General features: G+C 39.7%; 1 protein-coding gene across 2 annotated transcripts; it reads right to left on the bottom strand.

Moving 5' to 3' along the window:
* Window positions 1-5746: 5746 nt before the first annotated feature.
* On the bottom strand, window positions 5747-16572 carry ZNF770 (zinc finger protein 770). 2 transcript variants are annotated; one of them, XM_023558634.2, is made up of 3 exons: window positions 16455-16559; window positions 12097-12296; window positions 5747-11655 (listed from the first exon to the last, which is right to left on the bottom strand). In XM_023558634.2, exon 3 carries the CDS (start codon window positions 11597-11599, stop codon window positions 9482-9484), a length of 2118 nt encoding a protein of 705 aa, XP_023414402.1. In that variant the 5' UTR covers window positions 11600-11655; window positions 12097-12296; window positions 16455-16559; the 3' UTR covers window positions 5747-9481. The 2 variants fall into 2 exon arrangements, with proteins under 2 accessions (XP_023414402.1, XP_010596617.1); XM_010598315.3 differs by lacking the exon at window positions 12097-12296 and having other exon boundaries at window positions 16455-16572.
* Between the last annotated feature and the right edge of the window lie 1816 nt (window positions 16573-18388).

The raw sequence follows: 18388 nt of genomic DNA, 5'->3' as shown, positions 1-18388 counted from the left end.
GGATTATATGTAGAAGAACACAGCATCGGGATTGGAAGAAGTTTCATTAACAACCTGCAATATGCAAATGACACAGCCTTGCTTGCTAACATCGAAGAGGACTTGACACCATGATTAAGATCAAAGACTTCAGCCTTCAGTATGGATTACTCTTCAACATAAAGAAAACAAAAATCCTCACAACTGGACCAATAAGCAACATCATGATAAACTGAGAAAAGATTGATGTTGTCAAGGATTTCATTTTACTGGGATCCACAATCAATGCCCATGGAAGGAGCAGTGAAGAAATCAAATGATGTATTGTGTTGGGCAGATCTGCTGCAAAAGACCTCTTTAAAGTGTTGAAAAGCAAAGATGTCACTTTGAAGACTAAGGTGTGCTTGACCCAAGCCATGATGTTTTCAATTGCCTCAGATGCATGTGAAAGCTGGATGATGAATAAAGAAGACTCAAGAGTTAATACCTTTGAATTGTGGTGCTGGCAAAGGATATTGACTGCTAGAGGAAGAAATAAATCTGTCTTCGAAAAAGTACAGCCAGAATGCTCCCAGAAGCACGGATGGCAGGACTTAGTCTCATGTACTTTGGATGTTATCAGGAGGGACCAGTCCCTGTAGAAGAACATCATGCCTGGTAAGATAAAGGGCCAGCGAGAAAGAGAAAGACCCTCAATGAGATGGATTGACACTATGGCTGCAACAATGAGCTCAAACATAGCAACGATTGCAAGGATGAAGCAGGACTGGGCGGTGTTTAGGTCTGTTGTACATAGGTTCACTATCAGTCAAAACTGACTTGAAGGCACCTAACAAAAACAATTACTAATGATGTTGAGCATCTTTTCATGTGCTTATTTGCCATTCCTATATCTTTTTTGGAAACCCTGGTAGCATAGTGATTAAGTGATACAGCTGCTAGCCAAAAGGTCAGCGGTTCAAATCCACCAAGTGATCATTGGAAACTCTATGTAACAGTTCTACTCTGTCCTATAGGGTCTCTATGAGTTGGAATCAGCTCAATGGCCATGGATTTGGTTGGTTGTTTGGTTGTTTTATCTTTTTTGGAGAGGTGTCCAGATTTTTAATTGGATTGATTATTTTCTTATTATTGAGTTTTGAGAGTTATTTATATATTCTGGATTCAGGTAGTTTATTGTATATGGATTTGCAAACACTTTCTGTCTGTGACTTTTCTTAACAGTGCCTTTCAAAGAGTGCCCATTCTTAATTTTGAAGAAATTCAATTTATCATTTATTTTTCTTTTATTGGTTGTGTTTTTGACGTTGTATTTAAGAAACCAAATCTTTACCCATTCCAATGTCACCAAAATTTTCTACTGTATTTTCTTCTAGGACTTTCATAGTTTTAGGTTTTACATTTAGTACTATGATCCATTTTGAATCAATTTTTATATATAGTGCTATCTTAGGCTAAGTTCTGTAGAGAAGCAAAACCAGTAACCAGTGATATGTATATGTGTGTGTATATATGCACACAGAGAGATAGAGATTTATAACAAGGAAATGGCTCACACAGTTGGCAAGTCCCAAGTCCGTGGGTCAGGTATCAGGCTGGAGGCTTCTCCTGACTAACGTAGCTGCAGGGGCTGATGAACCCAAGATCAGCAGATCAGGTGGTAGGCCACTGGCTCACATATTGTGGAGGCTGATGAATCCCAAGACTGGCGAGTAAGTTGCTATCTCTAGTCCCAAGAACCAGAAGTCAGATGATGAGGACCCAGGTGCAGGATCCAGAGCAAGAGACTTGCTGGAACATCTAGCTACATACTGGAGGTAGGCCACACTCCCGAGGAAACTTCCTTTCAACTGATTGGCTGCTCACAGCAGATCTCATCATGGAGTTGATTAAATCACTACGCAACTGCCAAACTACATCATGACTGCCAAACCACTGAGAATCATGGCCAAGCCAAGTTGACACACAACCTTAAGCATCACAGGTGCTTAACTTGGTTTTGATGCTAACTAGCTATGTGACTATGTGATTTTATCTTATTCTTATGTAAGTGAGCTGTCCCAAGAATTGGGTTAAATGTGCCCCAAGGCCCCTTCAAGTTTCAAAAAAATAATATAAATGATGACGTGTGTTGATAAGAATTTATAACAATCTTGATCAGACCTAGAATGCATTGTATAAGATTTTCTAGTGTACTAAGGCATATTGTGCAAATTATCCTAGGAATCTTGTTATTGAGAATTTCCTCTGCAGTACAAGTCATTGACGCTTTGTGATGCACATTTACCAAGCATTTAGAAAATAAAGATAACAGAACGTCCTGTGCAAGTCTGCTAGGGCCTCACACAGTTGTTTCAGAGTGGCTAGCAAGTGTTAGTCAAGTCCATGAGGCGTTATTCAGCCTATATCACATGTGAAACCAAAAATATCTAATACTGAATGATCATGAAGGAGAGTGGGTCATAATAAGAACACAGAATCTGAAACTGGGCAGATCTGAATTCAAACGCCAACTGTGCCACTTAATAACTTACGTAAAGTCGGACAAATCACTTAATATTTAATCTCCCTGAATTTCAGTTTCTCTGATTATAAAATTGAGCAAGTAATATCTATTTTTCAGTTGTTGGGAGATATTAAAGAGTTCAGATATTAAAGTGTACAGGCTGTTTGGCATGTGTGGCTGCTCAGCATATAGTAATTGCTTTTTTGGTTGCTTGGTTTGCTTAGAACTACAGATATTGTAGTCTGGTGGCTGTTACATGTTGTGGAAATTATAAATATGACATCAGAGATAACTGAATATCTTTGATGTAAATAGTTTATATATTCCAGCTATATTCAGCTACTTTTAATTTTAGCCATTCTAAAAGATATGTAATGGTACCACACTGTAGCTTTAATTTGCATTTCCCTAATGTTGAGCATCTTTTCTTGGGCTTATTTGACATCCATAGATTTTATTTGGGAAAGTGTCTGCTCATATCTTTCACCCATTTTTAATTGGATTGCCTGCTTTCTTATTACTGAGTTTGAATGGACACCTATTGAACAGGAATGCCTACCATTTCCAAATCCATACATAAATTAAACATGTAGCTTTAGTGAACTGTCCCTTGATGAACACATACAAGAAACAGGTAACACTGTTGCCTCCAGGAAGGAGAACTGGAAGGAAGAAAGGACAGGAGAGAGGAGACTTATTTACATTTTATACTGTAAATATACAATCAGGGAGGTAAAAACAAACAAAAAAAGTCTTCGATATGGAGATTAAATGCAAAGTCCTTTTTTAGCGCCTTCTACATGCTGTTGTATAAAGTTTGTTTATAGAGCTAGAGATAAAAATTTACATGAGTGATCACAATTTTAAATGCAACAGATTTTGTATACATAGTAATATCTATTGACATTTTATTTCCATATATTGTGTCTGTAAAACAGGAGGTAAAATAAGATTTTCTAAACGGCTTTTATGATGAATCTTAAAAGATTAGATTTGACACAATATTTTTAGTATAGTCACAGCACAGATAAAGCCACAGAAGCAGGCCATGCTGGGAGAATATTAGTCAATTCTAACTCATAGATCCAAACCTGTATGGAAGTAGACTGCCACACCTTTTTCCTGAGGAGTTGCTGGTGGTTTCAAACCACTGACCTTTCAGTTAGCAGCCAACTGCTTTAACCACTGTGCCACCAGGGCTCCTCCAGGGCCATGTTAGTAGTGAATGATAGATAAGGCTTGATGTCTCGAATGCCTTGAAAGGGGAGTGTATTCCTCATGGAAGGCAATGGAAAGCCATTGATTGGAAATATATTTTTGGAAAATGACTTCTTAGTGGTATGTTAGATGGGTCGAAGTAGATAGCATGGGAATGGGAATACTAGCTGGGAGATTTTTTAAAAGGCCTAAATTTGAGTTTTGCCCGTAAAAATGAAGCAGGAGGAATAAATGTACAAGATACTGACAAGATAAAGAGAAATTCATCCTACATAAGTGAAAGGGTACTGAAATATTAATAGCACGATAGAGAAAACAGAGCATAACAGGTTTTCAGAGAAAAGATGCTTCTATTTCTCTAGATACAGCCTGAGGTAGCAGAAGATCCAGGTGCTGATAAGCTGTTTGTCAATTTACATATTTATTAGATTCGTAATTTATCTCATGTTTTTGTGGCCAATAGGTAGTGAGCATATTAAGCCAATAAGCTCCAAGTCATAGGTAGCTTTCTGCTCATCTATGTGAATGATTTTAATTTACAATACCTAGCAGATTTATGGCAAAATACAGAAAAAAATAATTTCTCTCCCTATCATCTGTCTATCAACCTATCATATCACTTCTCTCAGCCAAGTTTTTGACTGGTAGGTTTTGATATTTGTAAAATCCTAATATGTGTATTTTATGGTTTTCCTCTGTTTTATAAATAAGGAAATTGGCTAAAGGAATCAGGCAGTCAAAATGAAGGGTTTTAAAAGGCAACAGTGTCAGATGCTTCAAAGAAATCCGAAAGACCAGAAATCAAAAAACCATGAGATTTGGTAATTAGGAGACCATTGGCGGCCATTCCTAGCTGGGGTATTTTGATGTTGTTGTTGTTGTGTGAAAAACAATTTAATTCCAATTGGCTTAAACAAGGAAATCTTTTTAAAAATAAATTTAAAAGTTTAGTGATGTTAGGCTTCTGGCATTTTGATCAGGCTTCCCGTTCCATTTTTCTGTGATTCTTTGGCTTTGCCCACCAGATGGGCATGTGGAACTTCATCCCCAGGCTAGCATTCCTCATAGTACCAAATGGTCATTGCAATTATGGGCTTCTCTTCTACATACTTCTCCTTCCTCAATCATTAAGTACTAGGTTTCACTATGATCTGATCAACTTAGGTCAGTGCTCACCTCCAAGCCAATTACTCTGGCCAGTGTAATGGTATGCATTCACTGGCTTAGATCTGGATTACCTATACCGAAACAACCATGATGACAAGGAGATATGTGTATTGTGATGGGTTTAGACTCCTTAGGACCTGTTGCTAGAATTGAATACAGGAAACTTTCTTTTTTAAATAGAGGTGGTTGTTGTTCTCGATTTTAGTAGAGGGGAAGGGACAAATGGAAATGGAAAAACTAAAGATGCCAGAAAAAAGAGGGGTCTAAGGGGAAAGAGGGCAAGGGAAAGCTGGCCTCAGAAAGATGATTGTTGTCAAGTGCCATCAAGTTGATTCCAACTCACGGCGACCCCAAGTGACAGAGTAGGAGTGCCCCATAGGGTTTTCTTGGCTGTAATCTTTAGGGAAGTGTATCACCAGGCCTTCCTCCTGCGGAGCAGCTAGGTAGGTTTGAACTAAAACCTTTTGGTTAGCAGTCGAGTGCTTAAATGTTTATGCCACCAGGACTCCTTTTGGAGGAACCCAGCAGGGTTCATTTTGGAGGAACATTTTTATTCTAAGGAAGACGGAGAGAAAGAGAGGACAAGACAGAGACATTTTGGAGTGAAGAGGAGGGAAGTTCACTGTTCGTGTAACAAAGTAGAAAGTAAGCTCACCCTCTAAGTGGAAGGATCTCAGTGAAGTTACAGATTTAAGGGGAGTGTAAAAGTTTGGAATAACTGTTTCATTCATTCATTTCTTCCTTTATAAATTTAATGTACATTTGAGGACCTAATGTTTGCCAGATCCTGTATCAAGCCCTCTGTTATAAAACATAAAAAGACACATCCCCTTGTTTTTCAGAGGCATGTAGTTGAGTCCAGCGGTTCTCAAAGCGCAGTCTCACTGCTGCAGCATCACCTGAGAACTTGTTATAAATGTGAATTTTGAGCCTAACCCCAGACACCTAATCAGAAACTCTGAGGGCGAGGGCCCGTAAGCTAATAAGCCCTCTAAGTGACTCTGATGCACACAAAAGCCTGAAAATCCCTGGTCTGGGGGAAAATGAGCAGTGATAATGGAGTTATGAACGAAAGGTAGTGGGAGCACAGAGAGTGGGTAAACCAGAAAGCCTTCTGGATAAAGTAGAATTTAAGCACAAACTTCAAGGAATGAATAAAAGTTTGCCAAAGTAGTAGATGCAAAATATTGCACATTCCATATTCCATTTAATACCATTCTACCATTTTCTCTTTCCTTTTGTTTAGTTCTAATGGAATTCCAGCACTTAGCACTGAAATTCTAAGCCCTTCTAACTGGCAATGGGAGAAATCTCAACAAGATAGGGATTCCTTCTTTCCCAGCAGCTTCTGGAAAGCAGATAGCATTCTGCATCTTATGATAGTCTTTCCAAATGTTATTTCGAACAAAAAAAGGTCTTGTAAGATACCCAGACTTCAAAGATTGTTGCTATGTTCTAAAAATGTCTGCAATTCTAATTGGTTGTCTTACATGGTATGTAAATTGAAATCTGTATTTTCTGCAGGTCAGTTTTAAGTGAAAAGAAAATCACTGGTACTTCTGTTTTCTCCTATAATTATGGAAGTCAAGAGACATGAATAAAACCCAACTCAACTAAATATCTTTTTGGAACAGAGTATGAAAGTCTGTGTCTAATTTAACATAAGGTGGAAAAGACGGAAGGAGCCTGGTGGTGCAATGGTTAAGCTCTCAGCTGCTAACCGAAAGATCAGAGGTTTGAATCCATCAGTAGCTCTGTGGGAGAGAAGACATGGAAATCTGTTCCCATAAAGATTTACAGCCTAGGAAACCCTGTGGGGCAGGTCTACTCTGCTCTACAGGGTCGCTGTAAGTCAGAATCGACTCAAGGGCACAAAACAACAGACAAAATAGAGGCAACAAGAATGATCATATGTATTAGAAGAACTGATTCTATATGTCTTCAGTACAAATCTGGAGAGGAAAGCCAGAGAGGGCGAATGGGCAAGCGGATCATATGATATGCAATGGAGTTAATATAGTCTTTTGTAGGTGATAAGGGACCATCAAAGAAATATAATCTGAAACAGAAGTAAAATATATTCCTGTCAGGAAGTTCAGTGTGTGGAAGATGGACTGGAGTGGGCCCAGGGAAATGTCTGGCATTCGGTACAGGATTATGTGGTTTTTTTGCTTAACCAAAAAAAAATCCAAACTGTGTAACTTGAAACTTTATTTTTAAAAATATTCTAAAATTTGAATTTTTCAAGGATTTAACCACCATCTATGATACACTTTAACAGACACATTTTCACGCAAAAATGGTAGGCACTACTGCAGTACAAAACAAGGGACAGTAATTCCACTAACTCAGCCAATCAAACTATTTCAGTAAATAGTCATGCTATGGCCTGGAAGCACCCAAATACAAAATTCTTCTAGTTCTCTTTAAAGATATTTATATAAAGTTTGTGTTTTAAGGAAATCAACGTAATTGATTTAACAATACTAACAGTTCTAACATGCAGCAAACTGTTATTTAACACCTAATGTTTAATCTTCTTCATATGAATGTACAGTTTATTTTTATTCCTATAAAGTTTCCACAAGAAGCTTGCAATAATAATAAAGTTATGAGTATTTTGATACAGGTACTCAAATAGCACTACAGTACATCTTTGACAAAATTTTTACAATATTCCAACTTTCAATATGAAACAGCATAAAAAGGCATGGACAAAAAAGTATAGTAGTATCACTTAGGCAAACAAAGTCTCAGAATCATACAAGCACAACACTGTTAGAATATAAGACAACTCCTTCAAATAAAGTTACATAAATAGCTTAGGAAAACACCCAAATACATAATTTTAGACACATTAAGGAAAAAAAAAAAACTTGAATATTTATGTAAGCATTCTTGGAAAAATGAACTAGTCACTTCTTGTTTTGATGCAATAGATGTGTTCCTGAAATTTCTGCATCAAGCAAATCCTGTAAACCATCATCTTGCTGCACTGGAGGGGCGCATTTCTAGAAAACCTAAGAGAAGTTCTTCTGTAAAGCATATAATTAATCACCTTCTGCTTTAGCTGGATGTCTCTATCCGAATGCTTTTAAAAAAAAAAACACATTTGCACATCACTGGGCATTTTACCTTTATTGTCATTTTTCATCTCTGCACATTAAACCCAGGTCACATAGAATTCACTTGCATTAATAAACAGATCTCCCCACCCACCCCCAAATTTTGTTCATTTATCCATATTCTCAATAGGGTTTTTCACCATATTTAAGCGTGCTTTGTTTTTTTTTAGGATAAAAACTCATCTTTTTGTCCTTTTGCAGAAATATCATGGTTATTTCCGAAAATTGTAATTAAAGATTTTACAAAGAAGGGCAAACGTGAAGGACAGTTTGTGGGATAAATCCCTTATGGCTCAGGATTAAGAATTTCCCACATCATGCCAACTCTGTTCAGAAAAATGACAGCCTCAATAATATGCACATCTTATTTCTACACAGGAATAATTCATTACCCTATTAACGGAACAATAATTTAATAAGGGTCAAAACAACTTTTTTTTTTTTTTTAGCATTACAAGAATAAAAACTAAAACTGGACCACTGCTATTTGATCAAACTTAACATTAAAGGCTTAGGTAAATCGTAGGACTACTCAATTAAAGAGGCATGAAATGTTTTACTAAAGTCAATGTAAAAGTCTTCTGGAGATTAGGTCTCCAGGTGAAGAGTCTTAAGTCTGCTGCCACTGTTGTCAACTATTAGTAAGCAAATCCACGATTTATTCCTCTGAGAAGATAAAACTGCATACATGTTAACAAGACGATTATGGCACTTGGAAAATATACAGGCAAGTGAACATGGCAAATAAACAGGTACATCCTGGCCTCTATCCTACTTTTAAAATTCTTTTGGGAAAGACAACCACAGCTTGAGGGCAAAAAGAAAAAAAAAAAAAAAAAAAACCCGAAACAATTCTCATCACCTGAGGAAAAGCTGAAACAACCACCAAGTCCTAAACATAAACGGCTTTGAAGACACTAATGAAAATAGTGCGGTAACTTTCTCAGCCATTTTCACGTCTGTTACCTCTCTGTATTTTTTCACTCAAGAAGGAAAGTCTGCACTGGAATCTGCACCGCAGGTGGACAAAATTATGCTTTCATGTTAAACATAAAGCAAATGAAACACAGTGGGGCTATTAACTGCAGGTAAGAACCAATTTTTGCCTCTCAATCTTCTGAGTCTGTCTTAAAGGAGATGGCATGTCTTACAGAATAATTTTTAAAAAATGAATGAGGCTGAGTCATTTATACAGCATCATGGATTTACAACACTTTCATATAGCCAAAGTATATGCTTATAATATCCAAACAAAATAAATGGTTACTTTCCAGCATTAAACCATATTCTTCCCTCTAAAAGTTAATTTGGCTATCCCTAGAGTATGGTACTAATTTTCTGTATATTATGTTATCATGCAAGACAAGCAACTGCCTACAAAATCATTCAATCTAAGGCAGGCCTTTTCATAACAACCCATCTTAAATGACACAGGTTTTAAAAACAAGATCATCACAGACCACAAATGTGTTAGTGATTGCATCAGCTACATGACTGAATTTAGGACAACCATTTCCTCTTGTGGTCGTTCTTTAAAGTGAGTAAGTTGATGTCTCTTCCAGTGAGGAGCCTGTCTGAATGTTTTGCCACAAACTGAGCATTCAAATGGCTTCTGCCCTGCATGAATTAGATAGTGTCTTTCCAGTTTAGATGGAGATCTGAAACTTTTAGAACAAACACTGCATTGGTAAAGGAGGCCGTCATTCCTCTCAGTACGCCCCGAAGAGCTACAACGGCTGTGACGACTCTGCTCCGATTCCAGACGTGTGCTGGAGAGACAGGGCTGTCTGTTCCTACAGTGGGTACCAAGAATGAAATCCTCTGATTCTGCCTTAACTTTTATTTCTGACATTTGGTCTGACTCTGAGACCTCATATTTTTGGAAGCCAAGAGCCTGATATTGTTGGGAAGTGTTACAGTTAACATTATCACCTGGATGACTGAAAAGTTTGTTCAAATTTTCAAATTCTACTTGGCAAAGAGATCGTCTATGAGGAATCTTTTCAATATGAGTTAGTTTATGTCTTTTTAAGTGAGCCGACTGTCTAAAAGACTTCCCACAGACATTACAGCCAAAAGGCCTCTGTCCAGTGTGAATTAAATAGTGTCTTTGTAGTTTGGATATAGAGGGAAATACTTTCTCACATTTGTCGCAAGGACACATTTTATGTCCAGCATGTATGTTTTCACTTGGAACTGAAAAACCACACTGAAGCATTTCACAATTATCAAAGAATTCCTCACCTGATGAACCACAGACAGACATGTCTTTATTATTTACCGAATTATCCATAGTTAGCAAGCTTTGTGTTGTGAAGAAACCTTTCAAATTTTTCCCCACATTTTGGGTCTGGAATTGCTTTTGCCAAGAAAACGGCCAAGTCAATGTTTTCTTCTTTTTATTGCCAACTGTCTTACGTGTTCCGTATTTGCCAAGAGAACCCATAAATCTTTTCTGAGTTTGTTCGGAGCCCTGTTCACCAGAAGTAAGATCACAATTTTTCAAGAAACTGGTTTTAAGGACTTTCTTCTCAGATCGCGAGTTATCTAATTTCTTACCCCCGGCATGTTTAAGCTTGGCCAGGATTTTTTTAACAGTGGTTTTATAGTTGTAGCTTCTTTTAAGCCTGCTTGGAATTTTGCCACCTCCGGCAGGAAAACACTTGTGATCGTTGAGAATCTGCTCTGATTCAAAACATTCTTCACACTCTGGGCACTGAAAAGGAACGATATAAATAGAGTGGACGTCAAGTGGATTGTTCTCCTCAGATTCACCCGTATCACCATTTTCAAAACCATCCTGCTTTGAATTTAATTTATTAGGTAGCGGGCACAATTCTGGACTCTTGATCTTTAATGAAAGAGGCTGAAAAGTCTTATTCCTGGTATGGATTTGTTTATGCTTCAGAAGTTTGCTTTGAATCTTAAATCCTTTTTGACAAAAACAACACTGAAAAGGCCTTTCTTCTGAATGGGTGAGTTGGTGAATTTTTAAATGAGTTGACTGTCGGAAAGACTTGCTGCACAGGACACATTTAAAAGGTCTCTGACCAGTATGAATAAGCGTATGCCGGTCGAGTTTTGATTGTGACGGAAACATCTTACCACAGATTGTACACGTATGAATGGTTTTTCTTCTCCTCGTAGGGTTGTATGCGGTATCAGGTTTAGAGCATGGGTGTAACGTCCATCTCTCCTCTGTGGTAAAAGTTCGATATACTCCATAAACTGGCTTTTCTTGCTTGGCCTCCGTCAATCTCCTGACCTGTTTAACATCATTCTGAAAGGTTTCATTGTGAAGCTGCTGGTGCTTCACAAATGTTTTCAGATTTTTAAAGTGCCGTTGACAAATATTACATTTAAAAGGCAGATTATGAGTTAATTGATGTCTTTCCAGATGAACCAGCTGCCTAAAAGTTTTATGACACACTTCACATTCAAATGGCTTTTGACCAGTATGAATAAGATAATGTCTAGCTAATTTTGATGGTGTTTCAAAGTGCTTGAAGCAAATATTGCAAATATATGGCCTATTCCTGGGTAGTTTGTTGGCTACTACACACTGTTGAATCTTCAGCATTTTAAAATTGTTTTCAGCCGTCATATTCTTCAGTGATATACTCTGATGAGCTCCATGGCTTTCTTAAACTCCACAGATGTCTAAAAATTAGAAATAAAAAGGTATTAAATTTTTTTTTTTTATTCATCTGAAAAGAAGCAAGTTTTCCTTTAGGCTAAGATGTTACGGGTAAAGTAGAATCTGGGCTTTTCCTGTGTCTAAAGGTAAGTTAATAACTATTTTAGAAGAATACTTCAGAATTGTAAAACTAATTTCACACACATAGAGAAATGATGAGTCTTTTTAAAGAAATCTCTAAAAATCTTAGTTTTTAAGCAAGATTCTAATTAATTGAGATGCTATATTAAAAGGAGACTCAGTTGAATTTCTTGACATTAAGTAGACCTTTTTTCCAATTTTCCTAGTTCACTGTTAAGTAGATTTGTCTCTATTTAACTGCATTTTCTTTTTTTTTAAATAATTGGGATAGAAAGGCAAAAAGTATAAGAATTAAAATAATACTAAAAATAAGATGTACTTACATTGAATTATAGCATCCAGGGATATGATTTGAGAACGGAATGTTTCATTTACCAAAATTGTATTTTCTTAGCCCCATTAACGCTGTTTACTCTTAATTACTGCTTCTTTAAACCAACATGGAAAACACAGACAACTGGGAGAAAATGTCCCACAGGAACGTGGTTCTAGTGCTGAATTTGCCACTATTTGATCTTGGCAGCTAGAAGAAGGAAAAAAACAGATTCCCTCATCTGTAAAATGCCTCCGCACCTGCCCACCACATCGGGTTGTTTTGAGAATCAATGAAAGTAATGCATGTCAAAACTGTTAAGGCAATATATAAATGTAAGGTATGATTTTAGCTCAACACTAATTAAATTTTAAAACTTTATCCCTATCTACTTAGTAGCAGTTTTAGGGTTTCTAACTAGGAGATAATATACTGACTAAATTTACAGTTCTTTTTAAGCTTTTTTCCACTTTTTTGTGGAATTCCTAAAAGACAAGTACTGAGGCAATGAGGAAACCCTGGTGGTGTAGTGGTTAAGAGCTATGGCTGCTAACCAAAAGGTCGGTAGTTCGAATCCACCAGGCACTCCTTGGACACCCTGTGGGGCAGTTTTACTCTGTCCTACATGGTCACTATGAGTCAGAATCGACTCGACGGCAACAGGTTTGGTTTTTTTTTTTTTGGAGGTGATGAAGTAGACAAAGAGCGAAATAATTGGAAGTTGACTGGGTTCACTTCTGAGGCACTACAATACAAAGATCATTTGGTTTCAGATAACATAAAGATAAAAATGCCCTCCCTATACACACACCTTTGTATATAGGGCACATACAAAAATTTTACCAGGCACATTCATAACACTCTACCCTCTTTTATCTAAGAAGCCAATTTTCTTCTCATCCTTCCCCAACTACTGCATTGCTCTTAAATAAGAAATCAGAGATTAAAACAAAAAATGCTGTAATAGCTGGTTCATTCTAACACTGTATCTCCTAGTTGAGATCAGAGTTGACAAGTCTACCAGAAACTTAGGGCTCCTTTGCCAGATGACTTGGCAAATACCAACACATATGTTGTTTACTGTCTTTTCCTAGAAGACACCTTAAACACAGAATCACAGACACACCCACTGTGGCTCTCTTTAGCAATATGAATTAAAAGCAGGAAAAAAAAATCATAATTTATTTAATGAGTAACTATCTTTTACTAGTTGCTCCATTGCTGTGTTTTTCAAACTGCAGGGAACTACCTATTAATGGATTCTGAAATTAGCTTAATGGATCATGATCAGCATTTTTATTTAATAAAACAGAATAGACATATCGGAACACATAACATACAACAGTAAGGATAAATGTTGTTTTGTGAAACTTCTGTAGGAAGATGCTAAAAAAGTTTATGAATGCTGCTAATAGCATACTTCCTCACACAACACTAGACCAAGGAACTCACAACAAATCAGTAACTTTATCCAAAGTGGTCAAGTAACCTATTAAGTTGATAAAGATCAGGGCCCTCAGGATAAGACAGAACAACTGAGGAGAGCAAGTGTTCAGTTTTCTTCAATTGGCCCACGTTAAATAAAATATGTCACACGAATATACACAATATAATCTGACTACAAGTCACTATATTAATTTATAAAATATACTTTATAAATCAGATATCCATCTTAACAACAATCAGCTGTTGGCAGTAGGAATATGCATTTTTCATTACAGTGAGTTTGAGAAATTACAGGTGAACCTCCTCCAAAATCTTTAAACATGCTGACCCAGAGCAAGAATCATGAGCATTAAAATTAAGGCATGAATCCAGTAAACTGCCAGGAACTTGGTAATTTACTTAATTCCTGCTGAACAATTAGGTGTTGAAGAGATCAGTTAGGACAATGAGCCAAATGCAAAGCAACAATCAAGTCTTTATTTCTTAATTTTATTCACTTACTGTGACAGTGCAAGTAAGTGGTAAAAAAAAAAAAAAAAAGATACTGGCTCTCCAGTATTTCACTTTTCCCCATGGAACAGCACTGGATGAGCACAGATGGGGAATCATTTCACTGCCCAGGAGCCCGAACAAAAGGCTCCTGCCTCTTTATGGAGCAATGTGGTGTATGGCCTAAAATTAAGGCCCAATATTATGTGCTGCCTTGACATTCGGTAAAATCAGGAGGGCCTCGAGTGGTCTAACCACAAGTTCCCATCTCTGCTCTTGTGGTTAAGTCCCCTAGCCAAACAACTCTCCGAATCCAAGGAACCCAGGCACAGTTCCTGCTTATCCTTAATTAGTGGGTTTCTGTTCTGTGCCAGCCTGCAGAATTATTCAAACAATCTAATCATATCCTCCTGGGAAACCAGGGGGCATCCCACCCTCTTGACACTACAAAGTTTGCTCCCCCCAGCCCCTGGCTGTTCACTGTGTTCCTAAGTGCAACCCCTGCGTGGCCCTGTGTGCTCTTCGGTGTCCCTCTTCCCCAAGCTGTGAGTACACATGACTAATAAGCCACATTGATCTCATCTATCCAGTGTCAGGTGTCATGTGTTAGCCATGCCCATAACCTAGGGCAGAATTCCTCCCTCAGCCAACAGGTGAACAGGAGGTGATTAGGAATGGAATGTAGATGGAATGGAAAGGTACCCAGTCAAAGTGTCGAAAAGTGATTCAGCCAAGACCCCCAATGAGGAGGTCTTGGTGGAGGTCCCTGGGAAGTGCCTCATGCACAAGGAGGCCTCCGAATGGAGGCACCTGGACCATGAAAGCAGGCGTGCTTATAAGCATGGCTGGAGGTGGCAGGGGTGGGAAGAGTGAGTCCTTAACTGTAACTCTGGCAAAATGCAGTACTGTATGCTGGCTGTGCACCAAGTCTGGTGTGGGGAGGGCAGCTTCCCCATGAAGCATGTCAGGCAAAGCCTGATAATTGCCTATGATCGGGCCTGAGCCAGACTTTTCATTTCCTTTTTTATGTCTCTCTTTCCCTTTAATAATGTTTCTGTGGAACACTCCTGAAAAAAATCCCACACTAGAAACTACACATGACGATCACCTCTGATTATAACAGGAATTAGCCACCTACAGCTCCTGTACCAAAAAGTGCCTACAGCTGATCACCACTAACATTACTATGACTTGCCTTCTTATCACATAGAAAAGCACTTACTGAAGCCCCATAATGTTACAACCATTAGTGACTGACAAGTGGTGATATCATTTCCTACTTAGAAGTGTCAGCTCAGGGATCCCTACCACTCCAACTGCAGTCTCCCACACACTTTTACAAGGGTAAACCAAACCTCTTGCCATCAGTCAATTCTGACTCACACTGACCCCACAGGACAGAGCAGAACTGCCCCGTAGGGTTTCCAAAGCTGTAATCTTTACTGGAAGCAGACTGCCACGTCTTTCTCCCGTAGGGTGGCTGGTGGGTTCGAACTGACGACCTTTTGGTCAGTGACCTTTTGTTTAGAACCACTGCACCACCGGGGTTCCTTATATAAGGGTACACTTTTAATACAGCTCCAAATCCTCTTTAAATTGGTTTTCTGTTCTCTCAACTTTTTTTTGGCAGTACCATTTAAAAGACAAACCCAAGACTGTAATTTTTACTAAGTTAAACTGAAGATAAAAAATGAAATAGTAAACCTGCTCAATGGTTCAACCAGGAAATTATGAACAGGAACAAGACACATTCCTAAAGACTCTGAAAACTGACCTCAAGGAAACCCAATGCTGCCTCAAGGCTGGAAGGCTGTTGATTTTCCAAACATAACAGCATTCAAACGAAAAACGGATGTTACAAAAGTCCTTACACAAGAAACGAAAGATCTGAGAGAAACTTAGAAAACTTTCAGTTGGGCAACAATCTCTGGCGCATTTATCACAGCCTTTTCCTCTTTCCAGTTTCTTCTGCCCCGTCCCCTCCTGCCCACTCTCTTGCCCTTGAACCTTCACCCCTCCCTCTCAGATGGACAGCGAACCTTGACAGCCCTAAACACTCACAACCAATAAGCACCAAGCGGTCGAACTTGAGTCCAAACCAAAAAACCAAATCCGTTGCCACCAGAGACTGCAAAATCCCACACCTGGAAAGGAAGGGCAAACGTGAAAACTGCTTTGGCCGCAGCCAGGGAAACAGAATTGCCGTGATACGACCCTCAGCAGGGAAAAAGCATTCTTTCCGCACCTTCCTCCCAGGCTCCCGCTCCCCCTGAGGTGCCCTCAAGGGGCCGGGAGGTGGGACAGGTGAAGGAGCTGGGGTCGAGGCGCCCCCGTTCTGGGCCGCTGGGCACCTTGGCAGGATCCAGGCAGGTCCGACCCTCCCCGCGGGTCGCTCCACCTCGCACCCCGGTTCCTGAACTCCTCCTCACGCACCTGAAGCTGGCAGGTACCCGGCAGCCACGCATCTCAGAGCACAGGCGCAGCTAAGGCAGCCAGAACACGTCCCCAGGGCCGGCGCGGCGGCGGGCTGAGCGCGCAGGCGCAGTTCTCAGGCGCTCCTGGGGATGTGGTCCGGCTGGAAACAGACTCCCCCGCCCCGTGTCAGGGCCGCCCGGGCCGCGCCTAGGCGCGCAGGGCGCAGGGGGAAAAGGCGCTTAGAGGCGAGCCACCAAGCCCGGCACCGCTCACCCTGCACTATAATTGCGGTGGACAGAGCTGATTGGCGTCATGAAGGGTGCATTTTCCATCTCACTTCTAAACCTCGACTAGTCTGTATCCAGAATTCAAGGCCCCGCTGGAAACCAGTGAGTCCACGTTGAAAACTCCATTAGCTAGTACTAACTCAGAGTGACAAATAAAATGTCAGGTATTAAGACAGGGAGCAAAGGCCCTGAGATCAGAGGATGCCTGTTTGAGGAACAGCGAAGAGACTGGTGTGGTTAGAGAAGAAGCAAGTAAAAGAGGAACAGACTATACTATCAGGGAGGTAATAGGGGATTGAGTGTGGAACCTAGAGACAGTAAGACAGAGAACACTTGTAATAAGAAATGGGTCAGGGCACAGAAACAAAGCCATTCCCCAGAACAATAGGGCAGAGTATCTAAAAATAGCCCAAAAACTTCTTTAAAGTTGCCTTCAGAAGCAGGTGGAGAAAACCAGGCCCAGGGACATGTGCAGAACATCCACCTGTGACCCTTGTGTGACCTTTCACGAGGGGTAGTGAGGGGCTACAGCCCCAGCAGGGGACTCATACCCGGAGAGCCAGAGATTGCACAGGCGGGACACCCCATGATAAGTCCTGCTATGAATCCCAGAGGCCTCTGGGACAGGAGCCATCCTGGAAAGCTGCTGCGCATGCACCGTAGTTAACATATCCCCGCCTGTGCTTATGAATAAACACGAATCTTTTCCCACCCAAGAACTTATAAAAACTCGGGCGGTCTTTTGTTCTGTGAGACAGGGGTATGTGTTGTTCTAGGCCCTCCTGGCCTATGCCTGTAAGCCTCTTCAATAAACCTTTGCTCATGTGGAAAACTACGTGCCTTACCTGCTCATTCTTGACCAGGGAGAGGCAAGAACCTTATTCCGGTAACAGTATTAGGGGCTTTCAGTGGCACGACTGACCTAAGCACTGAGTCCAGCCTAAGTAAATGTAACATAGAAGTCAGGGGCCTCGGCTTTGTGTTCAAACAAAACTGGACTCAACTCCCGAACCATAAAACCCATTGCCGTCGAGTCCATTCCGACTCATAGTGACCCTGTAGGACAGGGTAGAACTGCCCCATAGGAAACCAAGGAGCACCTGGTGGATTTGAACTGCTGACCTTTTGGTTAGTAGCCGAGCTTTTAATCACTGTGCCACCAGGGTTCCAGATGTCATTCTAGGTCCTACTGATGGCCTGAGGCTGTTGACCTTGTTACCTTCTATGAGCTTCATTCATTTGATATACTTTGGTTATCTGCAATGTGCATAAGTCCTGTGTTTAGTGTCTTAGTTTCTTCATATTGCTCTGATAATTAGATGAAATGCATACAAAGTGCTCAGCATAATGCCTCATATGTAGTAAACCCTCAATTATTGGTTGCTATTTTTTTTATTATTAGTGTATTAAAAACTCACAACAGCTTTATGTAGTGATACCATTCCATTTTAAGATGAGGAAAATGAGGCTTAGAAACATTAAGTAACTTACTGAAGGTCACACAGCTGATAAACAATAAAGGTGGGATTTGAACATAGTCTGATATCAGACCTGCACTTTTGATTCACTACTCAAATTATAGATATCTCAAAATGTTATGCAGACACAAAACCAAAAACCAAACTCATTGTTAACAAGTTAATTCCGACTCATGGCCACCCCATG

This window comes from Loxodonta africana, chromosome 10, assembly GCF_030014295.1.
Source record: "Loxodonta africana isolate mLoxAfr1 chromosome 10, mLoxAfr1.hap2, whole genome shotgun sequence".
NCBI classification, from domain to species: Eukaryota; Metazoa; Chordata; class Mammalia; order Proboscidea; family Elephantidae; genus Loxodonta; species Loxodonta africana.
Note: the sequence above shows the minus strand (reverse complement) of the source record. Positions and strands in the feature narration are given on the sequence as shown.

Excerpts from the sequence above, each read along its gene's own strand:
- ZNF770 (XM_010598315.3), bottom strand. The coding sequence starts at position 11,599 with ATGACGGCTGAAAACAATTTTAAAATGCTGAAGATTCAACAGTGTGTA.